Source organism: Heterodontus francisci, chromosome 8 (assembly GCF_036365525.1).
Source record: "Heterodontus francisci isolate sHetFra1 chromosome 8, sHetFra1.hap1, whole genome shotgun sequence".
NCBI classification, from domain to species: Eukaryota; Metazoa; Chordata; class Chondrichthyes; order Heterodontiformes; family Heterodontidae; genus Heterodontus; species Heterodontus francisci.
Window position 1 is genome coordinate 109,086,853 of NC_090378.1, and position 19,523 is coordinate 109,106,375.

Below are 19,523 nucleotides of genomic sequence, written 5' to 3' on the forward strand. Positions count from 1 at the left end.
CAATGCCAGGCCCCTTGTTCAGGCATTAAGTGACTTTTAACAAGGGTACAAGGGACCAATAACCCCCAACTCCACCCCAGGCACCAGCCCGCATAGTTTTTCATGCTGTGCTTCCTGTGCGGCGACAGGGCCACTCGCCACATGACTAATTGCGGCTTCAGCGGGAACAGGCCCTTAATTTGGGTTTACAGCCCCGGAGTAAATTTTGATGGAGGCAGGATGGTGACAGGAACCCCACCCACCCTGCCACCATCACACCCAATTTTATGCTCTCTCCGCCTCCAAACCCGCCACAGCGGACAGCATAAAATTGCCCGAGGTGCAAGTCAGCCACAATCTAACTGAATGGCAGAGCAGGTTCTAAGGGCTGAATGGCTAACTCCTGTTCCTAATATGCCTACGAACAACACCTCACCTTGCCAATTCATCGTGCATGTGCATATGTAATTCTCGTAGTCTTCAGTTTCACTGCATACACCTCCATTTTCACATGGTTGGGAAGAACACGGAGCAAGAACAAACTCGCAATCCTTGCCTGAACAGAAAGGGAGGGAAGAAGGAGGAATCCATTAGTATCAAGGTCTGCATTGCTGCAACAGCACCAGTGTCCTTTGTACAATGCCACCTGCAGGGAAACCTGTTCAGAAGAAGCTATCAGGGCATCTCTGCTTCAATTGCAATTGTTCTCCTTACAGCAGAGAACATTAAGGGGATATTTAATAGAGGTATTCAAAATCATGAGAGGTTTTGATCAAGTAAATGAGGAGAAACTGTTGCTACTGGCAGGAGGGTCCGTAACCAGCAGACAGTGTTGAGATCAGTGGCATTTTGGGAGGACTAACAAGGTAAGGGAATATACAATGGTTAGGAGGGCCCTAGGAGGTACAGAGGGTCAGAGGGACCTTGGTGTACTTGTCCATAGATCACTGAAGGCAGCAGCACAGGTAGACAAGGTGGTACTCGAGATACTTGACTTTATTCGCTGAGGCATAGAATATAAGAGCAGGGAGGTTATGAGGGAGCTGTATAAAGCGCTAGTTAGGCCACAGCTGGAGTACTGTGTACAGTTCTGGTTGCCACACTATAGGAAGGATGTGATTGCACTGGAGAGGGTGCAGAGGAGATTCACCAGGATGTTGCCTGGGCTGGAGCATTTCATTGAGTCATAGAGAGATACAGCACTGAAACAGGCCCTTCGGCCCACCGAGTCTGTGCCGACCAACAACCACCCATTTATACTAATCCTACATTAATCCCATATTCCCTACCACATCCCCACCATTCTCCTACCTACACTAGGGGAAATTTACAATGGCCAATTTACCCATCAACCTGAAAGTCTTTGGCTGTGGGAGGAAACCGGAGCACCCGGCGGAAACCCACTTGGTCATAGGGAGAACTTGCAAACTCCGCACAGACAGTACCCAGAACTGAACCCAGGTCGCTGGAGCTGTGAGGCTGTGGTGCTAACCACTGCGCCACTGTGCTGCCAGCTATGAAGAAAGACTGGATAGGCTCGGGTTGTTTTCTTAGAGCAGAGAAGGCTGAGGGGGGACATGGTTGACGGATACAAAATTATGAGGGGCATTGATAGGGTAGATAGGAAGAAACTTTTTCTCTTAGCGGAGGGATCAATACACAGGAGGCATAGATTTAAGGTAAGGGGCAGGAGGTTTAGAGGGGATTTGAGGAAAAAAACTTTCACCCAGAGGGTAGTTGGAATCGGGAACACACTGCCTAAAGGGGTGGTATAGGCAGGAACTCTCAACATTTAAGAAGTATTTAGATGAGCACTTGAAATGCCACAGCATACAAGGCTACGGGCCAAGTGCTGGAAAATGGGATTAGAATAGATAGGCTTGAAGGCCAGCATGGACACGGTGGGCCGAAGGGCCTGTTTCTGTGCTGTATAAGTCTATGACTCCACGAAAAGGGCCAAGGGGAAAGAGTAGGGAAAGTGGCACTAACTGAATAGCTCTTTGGAAGACAGCCAACATAGGCATGATGGGCCAAATGGCCTCCTGCGCTGTATGATTCCAGTAACAGGAACAACATATTTCAGGCCCCAGTCACATTGTGGCAGTCCTGTTAATGGGGTGGGTGTTACGGGAGGAAGGACGTGGAGAGGAAAACCGACAGCATTAGCTAGGAGAAAAACAAACAGCTTTAAGGGTCTCATACAACAATAGACACGCGTGGCTGGGTTTAGAAAATGGGCAATAAACTGGCCAAACAGCAGCAATGCTGAGCAAGGACACAAAACAGGGCGAGAAACTAATCGGAAATGTGCACAATGTACCAGAAGGTTTGAAAACAGTCTGCGAGATAACGTGGCAGTAACATGCAGTGCGATGCAACAGCTCTGTATAGATTAAAAATAAATGTAATCTGCACCTTCAGAATGCTTGGGAAAGGCCTTCAGCCACCTTTCCCATCAGCACAGCCAGACTAAACTGGTCATACGCAGACTTATCTGTCTCAACAATGGAAGCACAAACAACAAATATTGTCTCAAGGGAGTTAGATAGTTGCTTGAAGAGGGAGAGTGGAGAGTAAGGAGAACAAGCAGCATTAAATGGGGCAGCTGTGTAGATTAAAACACCAATGCAGACTCGATGGGCTCTGCTGTGCTTCAGCAACTTAAGAATAGCACAAGCCACCAACAATCTCAATTCTAAGCTCTCATCTAACAATGTCAGTCATGGCTCAGAGGGTAGCATTCTCGTCGGAGTCAGAAGGTTGCGGGTTCAAACCCCAATCCAGAGACTTGAGCACATTATCCAGGCTGACACACCCAATCCAGTCCTGAGGGAGTGCTGCACTGTCAGAGGTGCCATCATTCAGGTGAGACATTAAACCAAGGCCTTGTCTGTCCTCTCAGGGGGCATAAAACATGGCACTAGTATCTGTTCATTATCACATTGCTGTTTATGGGACAATGACTGTCTCACTTCTCAACATAACAGAAGTACTTCATTGGCTGGAAAGCATTTCGGGATGTCCCGAGGTCATGACAGGTACTATAAAAATGGAAGTCCTTCCCTTATCAGCCGGTAGGTACAACTACAAAGCACTGAGGTTCTGAGCTGGATATACCAAACGCTGCTGGGTGCACCCACAGCCAGTGTTAAATTCACTGATCATGGCTGAGACAGTAGCATTGAGGAGCAAGAATTGGTGCCGGTGAGGGGGAAAAGGAGATGAAAGAGGAAATCAGCCGAGCTGCTCACATCCTAATCACTATTCTGATACTTGAAAACGGAGGAGCTTTCACCACTGAACTTGATACTGTCCTCACTTGACCACCATGCATTTGTGTCCTCATAGATTTTTTTTTAAAACTTGTTACCCCTCCCACCAAGGCAATTTCGCATCCCCTCCCCACGTAATCAGCTAACTAAACACATCTTTTTGATCTAGGAAACAGGTGAAGTTGATCCGTATTTTATGTAGCCTGACTTTGGCCATCAGAGTCACTGACATTAACACCTAGCCAAGAAACAGAATATCCCCTCTCTAACCCCAGGCGCATGAGTGCACTTGCTCACTCCCTGCCCTGTCCAAAGGCAAACATAAAATGCCCCTGGTCTGAACCAAGGTGGTCCTCAGTCTTACACCTGCAACAGAGAGAGTTTCCAGTCAATTTATAGAACAGAATTTGGTTCACACACAGTAAAACTAATAAAAATGCACCAAGAGTTTGTGACTGTTTGATGTGGAAATTTGATACTTATGGGTCTGGCCTGTTAATCAGGCAATAACTCAAAAGCACACTGCAGCACACACTTAGCTTCTGGCAAGAGGCGAGGCTGAATTCTGAAAGAGATACTCGTGTACTCAAATCCACAACAAGCACACACCTCTGTTAAACGCAGACCTTCAGAGTTGTTTGAATGTGTGGCCTCAATTCATTGTCCGTGCCCAAGTGCATTTCCCAGTCAAGGCACCTTTCTATTTCACTGCTGACTCTCAGGCACAGCGCAGGAGAAACAAAAGTTAGCAACTCCCATCTCACCTACAAAGGACCACCTAGGAAAAAGCCATCGACTGCATCATTACCAACGCCGCCTCTTTGTATTTTGACTCTTACCTGTATATGGGAGAGAGCAGGCGCAGTGGTAGGCATTCACTCCATCCTTGCAGACTCCTTTGTTGAGGCAGGGGTTTGATGCACATTCATTTATGTTGATTTGGCAGTCAGAGCCTCAAGATTCAGAAATAAGAGGGGAACAAGATTATTCCTTTTTCACTTTTACTTTTGTTGCTCATTAAAGTTTTAGGCAATGGAACTCTTGCCAATTCAGGCGCCCAGACCAGGAATTCTCAATTCAGTCCTGGCACTGGCAGAGCAGACGCACAGTAAAGACCCCGCTACTCTGCCCCAATAACTTGCCTATAACCAAACGTTAGAAGACATTGCAAACTGCACCATTTCCTCTTCATTCCCACACTGAGCTCTAGGGGCTTCGATGAGTGAGGCTGCCTTTTGGTGGCAAATTTGGGACAGCTTTGTACTGTAGACCCATGTCAGCAAGGGTCTATTGCTGGCTCAGTATCCTGGAACTCCTGACCAAACAGCATTGATAGGCACGCCATTCACTTGCCTAAACATTCACACCCTCCACCACTGGCATACCATGGATGCAGTGTACATGAACCACAGGATGCACTGCAGCAACTCATTGAGACTTCTTAGCCAACATCTTTCAAACCCACAACTTCCACCACCTTGAAGGACAAGGGCAGCGGGCACATGGGAACACCACCACCTCCAAGTTCTCCTCCAAGTCTCACACCATTCAGACTTGGAAATAGATCACCGTTCTCTTCATCATTGCTGGGCCAAAATCCTGGAACATTCTACTTTATAGCACTGTGGGAGTTCCTTCACCACACAGACAGCAGCTGTTTTAAGAAGGAGGCCCACCAACACCTGCTCAAGGGCAACTAGGGCAGAGCAATACACCAGCCTTGCCAGCAAGAATGAAGAATTAAAAAAAACTGAAACTGCCCAAAAATATTTTAATAGCCAAGCCATCACCCTGGGCTGGATTAGAGCCAAGGTTCCAGAGGTGAAAGATCAGTGCCTATCCCAAAAGATCACCAGTTTCCTCCAAAGATTTTCCTTTGCAGTGCACACAAACGTACCTGCCCACATATTCAGGCAGCCAACACCAGGGTTGCCACCCAATGCAGCTGTACCGGGGCCATGCTAAGCAGAGGTCAGCTGCTTTCAGTCATGAAATAAAGGAGAAGTGCAGGTCCAGATCAACTACCTATACATATGCATCATACAGATGGTATGTAGCAGCGAGAGGTTCAAGAAACAGTGGGGCGGGGGAAGGGTGGGTGGAAATCGCAAAACTCCAAGTTCAGGAAAGCAAACACGCTGCTTAATTGCCCTCAGATCACACTTCTAAATACCCTGAAGTAGGAGTGCTGCTGGGGATTTGGTCACATCAAAGGACAATATCAATGACTCACTCCTTAGTCAGGGAACAGCACTAGATAGAGAAACACACAAAAAAACTGGATATTTTTGCTTCTAAAAATGTTAACAAACATCTGACCCAGCTATTCTTGCCCTTGTGAAAAAAAGTATGACACCAACAGGACAGGAAAACTGTTTCAGAAAACTAGAAAATCCATGTAGTAACTTGTCTGGCACTGGGAACCTTGAAAAGGAAATCATTTCCATGCTACGGGGAAAATTATAGGAGTGGGACAAATTGAATAGCTCTTTGAAAGAGCTAGCACAGGCACGATGGGCTGAATGGCCACTTTCTATACTGTACAACTACAACTAGTACAGTGCAGTTCTGCATTATCAACAGCTTCAATGCTCAGCTTTGAATAGGACATCACTTGTTGCTTCCACCCATTCAACGCTTCACCGCCTCTTGCTCACCTTTGAACCCCTTCACACATGTGCACTTGTAACCGTTGACTAGGTTCTCACAGGTTCCTCCATGCTGACAAGGATTCGACTCGCACTCGTCTTTGTCCACGTCACAGTTGACTCCTGCCCAGCCAGCTTCACAATTGCACTGGTAACTGCAAAAATAAAACAAAGCAGAGAAAACGTTGGCAGCAGGTAAGACACAGCTCACACCGATTTAACTGCAAGCTTTCCTCATTTGAAAAGGTCACATCAACATAACATAGACAGCTGCTGTAAATTAATTGGCGATTTAAAAAAAATTCTTTTCACTAAACTCCACATCACGTCAGTCCAGGCTGTCACTCCAGTGCAGTAACTGAGGGAGTGCTGCACTGTTGGAGGTGCCGTCTTTCAGATGAGGCATTAAATCGAGGCTCCGTCTGTCCTCTCAGGTGGACAAAATCCCATTGGTACTATTTCAAAGAGTAGGAGAATTCTCCTGGCCAATATTTATCCCTCAACCAGTATTAGTTAAATAGATTACCTGGTTATCTCATTGCTGTCTGTGGGAGCTTGGTGTGTGCAACTTGGCTGCTGTGTTCCCTACATTACAACAATGACTATACTTCAAAAGTACTTCATTGGCTATAAAGCCCTTGGGACATCCTGAGTTCATGGAAGTCATGGTATAAGTGCAAGTTCTTTCTTTTTTGTTCATCTCTAAAGCGTCTACACAACTATAAAATTGCTGCTCTTTGTGCATAGTGACCGGTCATTTGTGCTGTGAAGAGACACAACGCTGGACAGCAGATACCACAACACAAACATGTCACTGGAACTCACTGGTACAAACTACGTTGACATTTATTTACTCATTATGTTCAACAGAATATGTGTTGTACGAAATATCTTGAAGACCTGTTTACTGTGCTTTAAAAGAAACAATTTCTACTTTCAATTCAATTGCAGATAGAACAAACAGAAAACATCAGGTTCAAAAGACCAGAACAGAAGACCTGAGGACAAGTTATCAAGTCCTAGTTCTTATTCTCAGATATCCAACAGTTCTTACACATGTAGTAAAAACACCTCAATTTATCCTCAACTGCTCACTTATATTGGCAATTTACTTTGCAGCCTCAAATGTATTCTCCAAGCACGTCCCCTTAATTCAATGATCCATGCTGGTCCATGCTTTCAAATGGCCATATTCATGCAAGTCAGTCTTACTAGACTATTCAAACATCACAGCCAAACCAAATCTTGTCTGCGCCCAACATCCATATAGGCTCCTAGGAATCACTGGACAACTATCAGTAGGAAGAACGTTACGAAAATGCTTTTATATTTTTTGTTAAGTATATGTTTTTGAGGACTTATACTTAAATTGTAACGGTGGATTCACTGATAGGCTGAAAATGATATTGAGGCTGGACTTTGCTTTGTTGTTGACAGTTCATTGAAAGGATGCCGAGACGTTGTTTAAAAACAGCCTTGCTGGAAGTCATGTGCTTTAAACAACAGAAAACTTGGTGACCTGGGGAAGATGTTTACAGACAAGTGACAGGTCAAGATTTATGGAGGTCAAGAGGCTTGACTCTTGAGATATTGTTTTTGGTTTTGCTTTGGACAGTGTGTCGGGGTGTGAACAGTTTTGAAGACAGTTGGAGAAAACCAGCTAAGACAGTAGCCACCATCAGCTCATCCTCTTCCATCTCGGAGAACTTCCTGAGAATCAAGTGTAAGAAATAGAGAATCAGATGCCGCATTTCTCCTGAAAAGCCTGCCAGAAACCTGTAATGTCTAATCACAGTGGCGCAGTGGTTAGCACTGCAGCCTCACGGCTCCAGGGACCCGGGTTCAATTCTGGGTACTGCCTGTGCGGAGTTTGCAAGTTCTCCCTGTGACCGTGTGGGTTTTCGCCGGGTGCTCCGGTTTCCTCCCACCGCCAAAGACTTGCAGGTGATAGGTAAATTGGCCATTGTAAATTGCCCCTAGTGTAGGTAGGTGGTAGGGAATATGGGATTACTGTAGGGTTAGTATAAATGGGTGGTTGTTGGTCGGCACAGACTCGGTGGGCCGAAGGGCCTGTTTCAGTGCTGTATCTCTTTTAAAAAAAAAGCCTGCCAAACTGATCCTCAATGTTGCCTGAAAAGAACTATTCTGGAAAGATCCCAGTGACAGCTGTCTATGAGTATTTGGGATGCCAGACCAAAAAGGGGCAACTGACATCTTTCCATACCTTCTCTTTTTCTTCAAGAATTAGCAAGTATTTCGCCGAAGTATTCATTTTTGCCTTTTTTTTTGGAAACAGACCTCTGCTGAGAGAATTTCTGTACTTTTTTCACTGTGTATGTGAGTTTCTATGTGGGAGATTTTAAAAAGGGGAACTTTCATATTTCAACCTGTGTGAGAAGTGGAGAAGTACAAAAGACAGTGCACTCTTCTGGCCTCGGTCACAATAGGAATACAAGCTCCTTCACTCAAACACTTTGGCTTTCCCTCTGCAACACCCACCTCTTTATCTGTATACAAGCCTTCAATAAAAGAACGGTTCAACAGTTTAAAAAAAAACACGTCGAGCCATCCTAAAAAGAAACAAAGAGAAAGAACCAAGAAAGATGAAACTATGGAAATTCACCTGTTGACATCGTCCACACATTTGCCATGAATACAAGGGCTGCTCTTGCACTCATCCACTTCTGATATACAATGGGGATCACGATAACCCTCAGTGCAGCGGCACACAAAGCCACTGATTTTATCCAAGCACGTGCCGCCATTGTGACATGGGTTGGAGGCACACTCATTGATGTCAACGTTGCACATGGGACCTGCAGACAGGAACACAGAAACAGTTGAACGTACAGCCAGACACTGTGCATTTCGAGGATCCTTCCCATAAAGACAGGGGCACCTCCCATCAATCTTCCCACCCTACCCCACCAACCAATTCAGTTACCTACTCTCTCCAATTGGGATAGAGGAATCATAATATTGCAAAAGTTCTCAAGCGGGACCTCATTTGGCAGGGGTAGCTGGAAGCAAAGCACCTGCTCCAAAAACAGCCAATTCGATGTAAACTACTTTTACACATCCTAGTGGTGAATCAGAAAACTAGATGATAACCAGGAGCAAGACACCTTCCCAGCCACTTGTTCGCCAGTGAGGATTTTTGACACAGAAAACCAAAATCTGGCGAAGGATTTAATTTTTGAAATAAAACAGTAAATGTGTCTTGAAGAGTCTATTAAGTCCAGATCTGCTGTTAGTCTCGAATTAGAAAGGCATGGCCATGAACTTTTCATGTGTCAGCTCGATGGATAGGACTTGAGCTCTTGTCAAAGCATATTGCCTGAGCACCTGTTAGCTCCACCCAAGGTTTAGAGACCAGCAGGGAAGATTTCTTGTGTGCTTTGTGGAATGAAATTGTAAACCTGGTTATAATGAATAGGTTTATGATTTCACTGCACAGAGGAACTCATTTTCCATCTACCACTACCAGCATCCCCCTGCCCCAACCCCCCAACCATCTCTTCAAAAACAGTGAGCTCATTGATTGCTGTCCAGGTATTTGTCACCAACACCGGAAAAAATAATTAGAATTATAGTAATTACATTGCACAATTTCTGTGATATTATCCTTTGCAAGAACTGGATGCAGACCATTCCACATTTATAAGACATAACATGAGTAACATCTGAAATCAACATGATCGATAAGAGATGCCCTTTGCATTATACCAAAATTTCTGTAACATAGTGGGATTGACACTATTGAATAATTGACACTGTAAACTCAAAGGTATGCAAACTGTAGTTGGAGATCAGATGGCCTTGAAAAGTGTTATTGCCTTACAGTCCGAGAATAAACTATCCCCTCCCACCCATCAAGGGCTGAAAACCACAATTTAAAAAACTCAATGGTTCAGCAACAAGAGTTGGACACAGAATGGATTCTGAGGGCCAGGATGATGTAATGGGAGATTGCACAGAACACCAGCACCACGTAATGACATCAGACAGTAATGATGTCAGAGTGTTGCCTCACCCCTCAATGGCGGTGATCACCGCCTCCACACTCCTCAAAAAGTATCCCGCTCCACCCCCCCGCGATCGTTGCCTCAATTGCCACTTCTCTTCGTCGCACCAATCTGCTCGCCACTCCATCCCGCCTTGCCACTTCTTCCCCTCGCCACTTGCTCCCCGCCTCACCGCCCGAAGCAGTGAGGGATGCAGCAAAGAGAAGTGGCGATTGAAGCTGTGATCGTGCGAGGAAGCAGGAAACTGAAAGCAGCCATTGAGGCAGAGATTGCAGGAGGGAGTGAGGTACTGTAGGGGGGATGGAGGTGGCGATCACGGCCATTGAGGGGTGATGAGGTTTGGGCTCAATTTGTTTCTTTGTGTCAAATTGAGCCGCACCATCTTTATAACTGGAAGCTGCCCGAGTCGGCGCAGACAGTGACGTTTCAGTCGATGAGGCTGCATTTGTGCACGTGCCTGTACTGCGTCACTGTTGCATTGTCAGCAAACGCAGCCTTTTATTTTTAAAGCAGTGGGAGGCAAAGAAATGGAGAGTGAAACTTGTTTCCACATACCACCTTCCTTACAACTTTACCCATATATTATTTTGCTGAATTTATGTCTTACACGCAGACCCAATTGCTCCAAGTACACATTGATAAATGCACTGTACATTTTTGTTCATGGTTAAAACCCAATTTTTCCGTTGGATAGGGGCAAAAATCATGAAGATCTTGAAATCCTATTTTATTCTAATTATTCAACCCAATTTCCATTTTTTTCCAGCTTGGGTGTCAGCTGTGCCTGAGTCAGAATGCTCTGATTTCAAGCCCCACTCCAGGGACTTGAGCACAGAATCTTTGCTGACACTCCAGTGCAGTCTTGTATGTGCTGCATGAGCAGAGGTGTGTCTTTCAGATGAGACATTAAATCAAGGCCCAGTCTGCCTTCTCAGGTGTACATAAAATATCCTGTGGCACTGTTCCAAAGAAGAGCAGTGGAGTTCCTCCCGATGTGCTGGCCAATATTCATTCCTCAACTAACACCACAACAGATTATCTAGTCATTATCACATTCCTGTTTATGGTTCCTTGCTGTGTGCAAATTGGCTGACACATTTCCAACGTTACATAAATGACTACACTTCAAAATAACAATATTTGGCTGCAAGGGACTTTGGGATGTGAAGTCATGAAAGGCACTGTATAAATACAAATTCTTTGTATCATTACACGATCTCTTTTTTTTGCAAGCTTAAGACTAGTCCTTTAAAAGGGATGGACAAATGGGCAACAGGTCATATACGTGCCTGAAGTGACTGTGTGGCAGATGCAAGGCACAGCTTCCAAGATTAAAAGAGAACTGAAAGAAAAAAAAAATTATGCCCAGAGTATTCAACCATTAATCTAAAATACTTGTACATCATGATGTCAGGTTTGCCATCACGTAAAGCTGATGTTGAGTGTTTCATCCCTTTGCTGAATATATTCTAAGCACAGCTGATACTGTAAGGTTTTTTTAGAATAGAAACATTAGTGACCTGGGGCAAGTTGAGCACAAGTTAGAAAGTAGGACCATAAGGCATGCCAACAGGAATAACCCAAATCTATGTTTTGTCGCTTTTATGGCACCTGGCCCTACCTGTATAGCCGGGGCTGCAGACACAGTCATACCGATTGATACCATCTTGACAGCTTCCATAGTCACACGGGTTGCTCGCACAGTCATCGTAGTTAATCTCGCAATTGACACCTGCAGGATCGTTCAAATAAAAGAGTTATTTTAATGCTTGTTGTCCTGTAATGCTGCATTTAACAAGATCAAGTGGTGCAACTGTAACAAGTGTAAATCACTCAAGTATGGCTATGTGAAACTTTCTCCACAGTATCTGCTTAAACTGTGAAAAACACACCAGAAAAATAGCAGTACTATTTTCAATTCCAATTTTGGACTGGACCTGGACAACACAAGGGTGAAGTGCTGATGGAGGTGGCAATATTACTTTATTCATTAATTAAGACTAATTTATGTTGATGAACTAATAGTGGTGCATCAAGACATGCCCGCAAGTTAAACTGGAGTTGGGGGGGGGGGGGGGTGGGGGTGTGTATAGAATAGCAGACTGTTGCCAGTTTTCTGGCCATTTTTCCTAGACTAAAACCAGTCTTTTTCCAAATTGCTACTTGCCTGAGGTGCCAACGGGGCAGCGGCACTTGTAACTGTTCACACGGTCTTGGCAAGTGCCTCCATTCTGGCAGGGCTGACTCTGACATTCGTCGATCTGTTCACTGCAAATTGGGCCCTTGTAGCCAGCTGTGCAGTTGCAGGTGTACCCAGCTATTCCATCCTCACACGTTCCGTAGTGGCAGGGGTCTGGGCTGCAGTCATTTTCGTTAATCTCACACTTAGTCCCCGTAAAGCCTTGCAATCAATGAGGTGGGTGGGGTGGTGGTGGGGAAGGATGAAAGGAAAAGGAAAAATAAATACCTTTATTTTTCTTGTCTATTTTAATTTTTTCTATAGTTTTACCCCATTTCAAAGAGTTTCTCCAACTATCAATGCCAGTGGCTACAATTTCACAAAGTCTTCTGGAGCTCATGAGAATGTTGGCACCTGAACAACAAGTCATTTACCATGCCAAATTATTTTCCTTACCCATGAACTTGCACCCCTTATCAACCTACCAACAAAAGGCCAACCAACTGATCACAGACAAAGCTAAGAAGCACATGGCAGGATTTTTGCAATGCTTTGCTTTGGCAACTTATAAAGTTGCAAACTTAAAGCAAAGACAGCACCTCGTCCTGGATCTGGCAGTGATAGTGGTCACTGTAACAGGCAGCAAGATGAAAATCAGTCTGGTAGTGCAGCAGTTAAAAGTGAGTGTGGGAGAGTTATTTTAATTCAAAAGGGTCCCAAGGACAAGTAACTTAATGCTGAAATGTGCTGCGAGGTAGCATTAATCATGCTTTCCAGTCAATTGATAATTAAAGTGGAGGAGGAATCTGCTTCAGCAGAAAAGCAGAAATTCCAGTTCAGTCAGAATATGAATGATGATTCAAGGATTGGCTGAATGCGGAGCCCTTAACTGCCAGATATTAAACATTTGAAAAGCCATTGCTTAGCAGCCTTTGCCTTAGCACCATTTTTTTCTCAGCTGGAGAATGACTGAAGAGGATGTGGTAGATGGAGACCAGAAAAGGTGGGGGAATAAAAAGGCAATGTGATTATTAAAACATTCCAGGAGTGTAAACTTTCAACCACTACAGATAATGCTTAGTTTCATTTCCTTTTTTTTTGGGCACCCAACTGGCTTTACCTTCACTGCATTTGCATTCAAAGGCATTTGGACGATCGATACACTTGGCTCCGTGCTGGCACGGTGTGCTGGCACACTCGTCAATGTCAATCTGGCACATGCTCCCGGCAAAACCTGCAAACAGACACACAGAGAAAAACAATAAACAAAATCAGTTAACTGTTAAAAGGTCTTTAAAAATATGAAGCAGTTTGATAGGGTAGACATAAAGAACATGTTTCCACTTGTAGGGAGACCAAAGCTAGGGGCTATAAATATAAGAAAGTCACTAATAAATCCAATAGAGAATTCAGGAGAAATCTCTTTACCCAGTGGGTGGTTAGAATGTGGAACTCACTACTACAGGGCTGTTGGTTGGAAAGAATAGTATAGATACATTTAAGGGGAAGCTAGATAAGTACGTGAGGGAGAAAGAACTGAAAGACTTGTGAAAAGCATAAACACTGGTATTGACTAGTTGGCCAAATGGCCTGCTTCGGCTCTGTAAATTCTATATAATCTTCAAACTTGTCTTAAAAACAAAGGGTAACATTCAAGAAAGATCATTTCACTGACATTTATCTGCACCGTATTAAATGGACGTTTTTGTTACATCTTCTGGCACAAAAATACATGCAGACTCCACGATAGCTCCAGAGGTTTATGCTTTTGTGAGTGGCCGAGTAGAACAGAGCAGGCCCCAGGTTCAATCTGCGGGCCACGCTGAGTTAGGAACCTACAAATAGTCTTGGCATAGTCTCCACAAATGGAGCTGAACACTGTTATGGGCGGCACAGTGGTTAGCACCGCAGCCTCACAGCTCCAGTAACCCGGGTTCAATTCTGGGTACTGCCTGTGTGGAGTTTGCAAGTTCTCCCTGTGTCTGCATGGGTTCCCTCCGGGTGCTCCGGTTTCCTCCCACATGCCTAAGACTTGCAGGTTGATAAGTAAATTGGCCATTAGCAATTGCCCCTAGTGTAGGTAGGTGGTAGGGAAATATAGGGACAGGTGGGGATGTGGTAGGAATATGGGATTAGTGTAGCATTAGTATAAATGGGTGGTTGATGGTCGGCACAGACTCGGTGGGCCGAAGGGCCTGTTTCAGTGCTGTATCACTAAACTAAACTAAACTGTTCAACAATGGATCATAAAATAAACTGAAGCTAGGACATTTTGTCAAGAGTTCCACCCTGCTCACCTTTCCTGTCACAATCCGGTGGCATTGGTGGCAGCATGAGTGCCCACCCACCAGGTAAGGATGGGATGTGGCTCAGTGTGACGCTGCCACCCTTCCTGCCCGGGGTTGAATAACCTGCTGACGCTTGTAGTCTTAAGCTCACGCGTGACCACCTGGAAGCAAGGCAGAGCACATGGAAGTGTACCCAACCAGGAGTTGAAGCCTCCAGGGGGAAGAAGAAATTTGACAGGAAAAATAAAGTGGAAAATGATGAGAAACAGCTGAACACATTTCATGGCAATTGCTACTGCACTGCAATTTAGTTCAATGGGAATGGGCAAACATCAGCATTTTTTGGAAGGCGGCCAGGGCAGGGAGAAAACATATAGATTTAAAAGAGTAGATTTTGCACATTCAGTACGTCAATCAACAACCAACAACAACTGCATAAGGCCTGGAATTCTCCAATAATTCTCTCTTGTCCATCCTGTTCTGCTCCCCACAATCCTCCTGTCAGGAGGTTAAGTGTTTCTGGAAGACCAACCAAACCCCACAGACGATTAATGCTGCTGCTGGATTAAGCACTGGGCTCTCTCGTGTGTGCACGCGCTCTCTCTCTCTCTCAACTCTCAGGAACCAAGAGCACAAATGGTGGAAGAAAATCTCTTTCGCACATGGACCAAGTTTGCAGAAGACACTCTATGGTGAAAGTGCAAGTACAAATGTCAGTGGCAGACAGCAGGAAGCACAGAGCCGGACCAAACCGAACAGCTCCTGGGGCATGAGGCCCTGCCTGTGATTCAAATGACACATCAGCGTGAACTGCCGCCTGGCAACAGCCGACACAAGCCCCGGAATCCTGTTTCTTTGTGCACTAGATAACAGAGCTGCTCACAGGCCCCCAGGAACCTTGGGAAAACTTTCTGGGAAGGACGGTGTCATCACAGGATCGTTACCGCCCCCTACCATCCTTTTCCAAGCTCGATAAAATTATTTCTTTATCCCTTTGGAGTGACCCAAGATTAGATGCTGAAATGTCATTGCACATTTTTCCATTTCCGTGGGTCACAGAGAGGAAATGTTCACTTGTGGAGCAAGTAAAAGGATCTCAAAATGCACATCATCAAAGCTGCACTTCCAAGTGTACCCTGATAAGTTGCCAAGGCAAGCTTGGGCCAAGATTGTCATTAACTGCAGTCCAGAATGTTCGGTTTACAAAATTCTTTGTGTTCTGTTCCATTCATTCAGCAATTCAATGTCTTCCTTTTTTAAAAACATGCACTTCCAAAACTTTCATTTTGAACAGAAGTGATTTGATTTCTAAAAACCAGACTGGGCAACGGGCTATTTAACACTAAAAGAACAGTATATAAAGCAGGTGAACAGGAAGGAGTTTGGCTTATTATAATTTCGTATCAACAATGACTGGGGAAAGTAGACTTGGTGCCCTCTTGGAAGGGGCTTATCCCCCATGAATTCTATACTCGCATGAGCCGGAAAAGATTTTATTTCTTGAAATTCTGTAAAATCAACCCCAACGGTAAGTGTCTTATTCCCGCTGAATTCTGTACAGTGAGAATGACAGTGTTTAGTCTGTTGGGATTCCATACAACAGAAGTCAATGAGAATGGGTTTGCTCCCTTACATTTCTGTAGTACTGTCTGGTACTCACTGGTACAGTATTTTTCAAAAGGTTAGTGCTTCCAGAATATCTCCCAGCTGCTCTGGGACACCAGCAGCACATCCACCAATGTCACAGGGGACCTAAAACAGCAGGTCTCTAATAAACCAAAAAAATAATGAAAGGCAATACAGGTCCATTTACTTCAATATCGTTGCTGTCAGAGATATGGAAGTTCTTAGAATAGAAAATACTGTATCATCAAGACTTTCATTCCCTTTAAAAGTATCACGTGTGAATCTTTACAAAAATCCAACTACAAATGATAGTTTTGAACCAGTCATCGAGCAAACGCCTGAAATTCAAATAGACTAATTCTACATGGCCTGTTGCTTTTAAATCCATGCCTACTACTCCTTCAGATCTCTTCTTTTCAGATTAGGATCAATAGCACATAGCAAAATGTTCTCAAGTATTTTCCTATTAGATAGATCTGGCTAACTGTCTTACAGTCTGCAAACTCATCTCAGTCTCACTCTTCCCTTAAGGGTTTGATGATATTTGTGCTGCTCCAGGCCTTGGATATAGTTCCTGATTTTGTAGAGTTCCTAAAATCATTACAGACACACTTTTTCCTCAATACTTCCCTTGAAAATTCCAAGATGTTTATCTCTGGCCTAGACACTTTGCAGACATTTAATTATTCACAACACATACTTTAGAAGCATCTACTTGTGATTTTAACTGGTCCCAGCAAAATAACAAATCAACCCAATACATGGGTTTACTCAATCAGGAACTTATAGGCATGAAGGATTTGCAACGTTACACCAACAAACCGAAGGCAAGTAGGGCTGGAACTTGAACTCTACCACCATCTGGGTGCAAGGCTATCAATGGAAGGGCACCCAAGCTGGCCAGATAATTTAACAGTGATAGAGTTTAGAGCAGCACTAATGCGCAGCCCTGTTGAGAAATATCTTGCATGCATTGGTAAGGGGATAAACCTTTGCCTTCCTTTGGGGAGAAGCAAGAAGGTAATTAAGAGAAAGTTGCTTTTACGTCAGTCGCTAATTCAGAATGGCATTGGCAAAGCTGAGGAGCTTGCAGACCATTTGTCCTTTTCACAGATGGTAGGCATCTTGCACAGAGCAGAAGAGGAGCAAAACTGGAGAGGAAACAAGAAAATAGATGGGGCTTTGAATGGATTTTTGAGAATTATTTCACCAATAATCTTGTTTTGGGAAAAGAGACACCACGACCCAGAGTGTAATTTGCACTCAAAGCCGATGGCAGGAATCTGAAGAAACTTCCTGGAAATGTCAGGCCTGCTGCAAATGAAATCATCAGTACAAGGTTCATCTTACAAACTGGCACAGCTAAGACCAGAATACTTCTATGACTGGGGCAGATCAATAACGGCCAAAGATAAGGGGATATGTGTTAATTTTTTAAAAAATTCTGATTATGTAGACGTGTGTACTATATATGTATGCATATTATATCTAAAACAGATATACACATGAATGCACATACATATACATAATATATGCATATATACATACAAATACATGACTGAAGTCAGATAAAACTGAAATATTACTGCATCACTGATAATTAATTAGCAAAATATCATAACATCCCCTTCTTACCTCTAGGACTGAACAATTCCCTCCACTTCTCTTAATGGTGTTAAATGCTTGCTTTCTTTCTCCCCCACAGACACAGGTCATTCACCAGTATCTCAGTCAAGTGGCCACAATTCATGTAGATCCCTTGACACTGAGGAGAGGCAGACTATTGGGAGGCAGAGTGCATCACTGCTTAACCCGATACATTACAGTCACCATTCAATTTTATCTCTAAAACCCTCAGTCAAATGAATCTAACAGGTAATAGCTGGAAAAGGGAAAGACAAAAAAAAAAAGAGCCAGATCTTGTCACCTGCTGTAATGTCCAATAATACAAAAGGGAGCAGAGTGACCTCTTCTATTCAGGGAGCATCCTGAGGGGAGAAAAGCACATTCCAGGATTTGCAGAACAGTGCCTACTCAGTCCAGCAGGATTCTCAAATGGCAAAAATAGGACAACCAAACGATCATGAAAAGGTGTAAAAAACTCCTAAAAAGGTTTCTGTGTGGTGTTTGCAAGTTCTCCTTGTGACCGCGTGGGTTTTCGCCGGGTGCTCCGGTTTCCTCCCACAGCCAAAGACTTGCAGGTTGATAGGTAAATTGGCCATTGTAAATTGCCCCTAGTGTAGGTAGGTGGTAGGGAATATGGGATTACTGTAGGGTTAGTATAAATGGGTGGTTGTTGGTCGGCACAGACTCGGTGGGCCGAAGGGCCTGTTTCAGTGCTGTATCCCTAACTAATAAAATAAATAATAAAAAAAAAATGACCCAATTTTTAAGCTCCTTTTCAGATGCTGCACAGATTGTTTTTCCCACAATCTGGAACCTTCAGCAATTTGTATTACTGCAGGAAAGTTTCTGACTCAGCAATTAACACACGCTCTCACTCTCTCTCTCATCCCCCCCCCCCACCCCCACCACCCACCCCATCAAAGTACCAGCATGCCACAGAAACTAAGGTCATGAGCACCGAGAGTGCTGTCAATTACAAGTGAGCAGCTCAGAGTTCACAGAACCTGGCCTTCTCTCATGAGTTCAGTAACGAAGACATTATTTTTTGGGATGTGTGGAGGGGGGCGGGGGAGGGGGAGGGCGTTGTGGGTAGTAAAAAGGAGAAAAATCTAACAAGTCCTACATGAAACAGTACTCCGATTGTGTCCATTAGAAGCAGCCTCTACAGATTACTCCACACTCCGCAACGAGGCTGCAATCCTATTGGTATTCTGAGCAGACAGGGCTCCTCTGCTCTGCTGGCCCTCTTCTTGAGCAGCACTGATGGATTAACTCAGCAGAATAGGTCTTGTCAGAAGCAGTCAGCCGCTACGAGGGCTACGAACTGCTTTCATTAAAAATATACCACAGTGTCAGACAACATGGCCAGTTATGAAAGCACAGTGAGGTCTATTGTGAGATGACTGACAAAATCCCTTGTTTGAATAATTTATTATTAGTTACCGTCAGAGAAATGACATGGTTATGAGTAGCAAAGTGCGCTCCAAAGAACAGCACTGTCATGGTGGTCATAACACAGAGTTATCATACACCAAGGTCTCAGAAAACCACAGGTGATGCTTTTTACTGACACAGGATTGTGATTCCTTATAAAAACACAGGGTAGGCCACCAAAGGGCAAGCCTCTCTGACATTCGCATGTCAATTCTGGGATGACTATTACCAAAAGGTCACATCCTCATGAATAACAGGAATACATTTTTTCACTTCCAACATGTGCTGGCTGCATCATCCTTCCCATTTCCCCATTGCTTGAAATGGCTTCCCAGCTTGTTCCTGATGACAATTAATTCTGCATACCTTACCCAAGTCCATAATGTTCCTAATCCAGGAACACTGCTTAAAAACTGAAACCAGACACAGCCTCCTCACAGTTTGCC

At 44.3% G+C, this 19,523-nt stretch overlaps 1 protein-coding gene across 3 annotated transcripts in view; it reads right to left on the reverse strand.

Moving 5' to 3' along the window:
• The window catches only part of LOC137373077 (neurogenic locus notch homolog protein 2-like), a 164,491-nt gene that overhangs the window by 47,813 nt on the left and 97,155 nt on the right, over positions 1 to 19,523 (reverse strand). For all 3 annotated transcript variants that reach the window (XM_068037924.1, XM_068037926.1, XM_068037925.1), the window contains 7 exons: positions 13,224 to 13,337; positions 12,092 to 12,325; positions 11,546 to 11,656; positions 8,523 to 8,715; positions 5,909 to 6,054; positions 4,091 to 4,204; positions 416 to 535 (listed from right to left, as the gene is read on the reverse strand). In XM_068037924.1, coding sequence (XP_067894025.1) covers positions 416 to 535; positions 4,091 to 4,204; positions 5,909 to 6,054; positions 8,523 to 8,715; positions 11,546 to 11,656; positions 12,092 to 12,325; positions 13,224 to 13,337 — 1,032 coding nt within the window. The remainder of the gene's footprint in view (positions 1 to 415; positions 536 to 4,090; positions 4,205 to 5,908; positions 6,055 to 8,522; positions 8,716 to 11,545; positions 11,657 to 12,091; positions 12,326 to 13,223; positions 13,338 to 19,523) is intronic.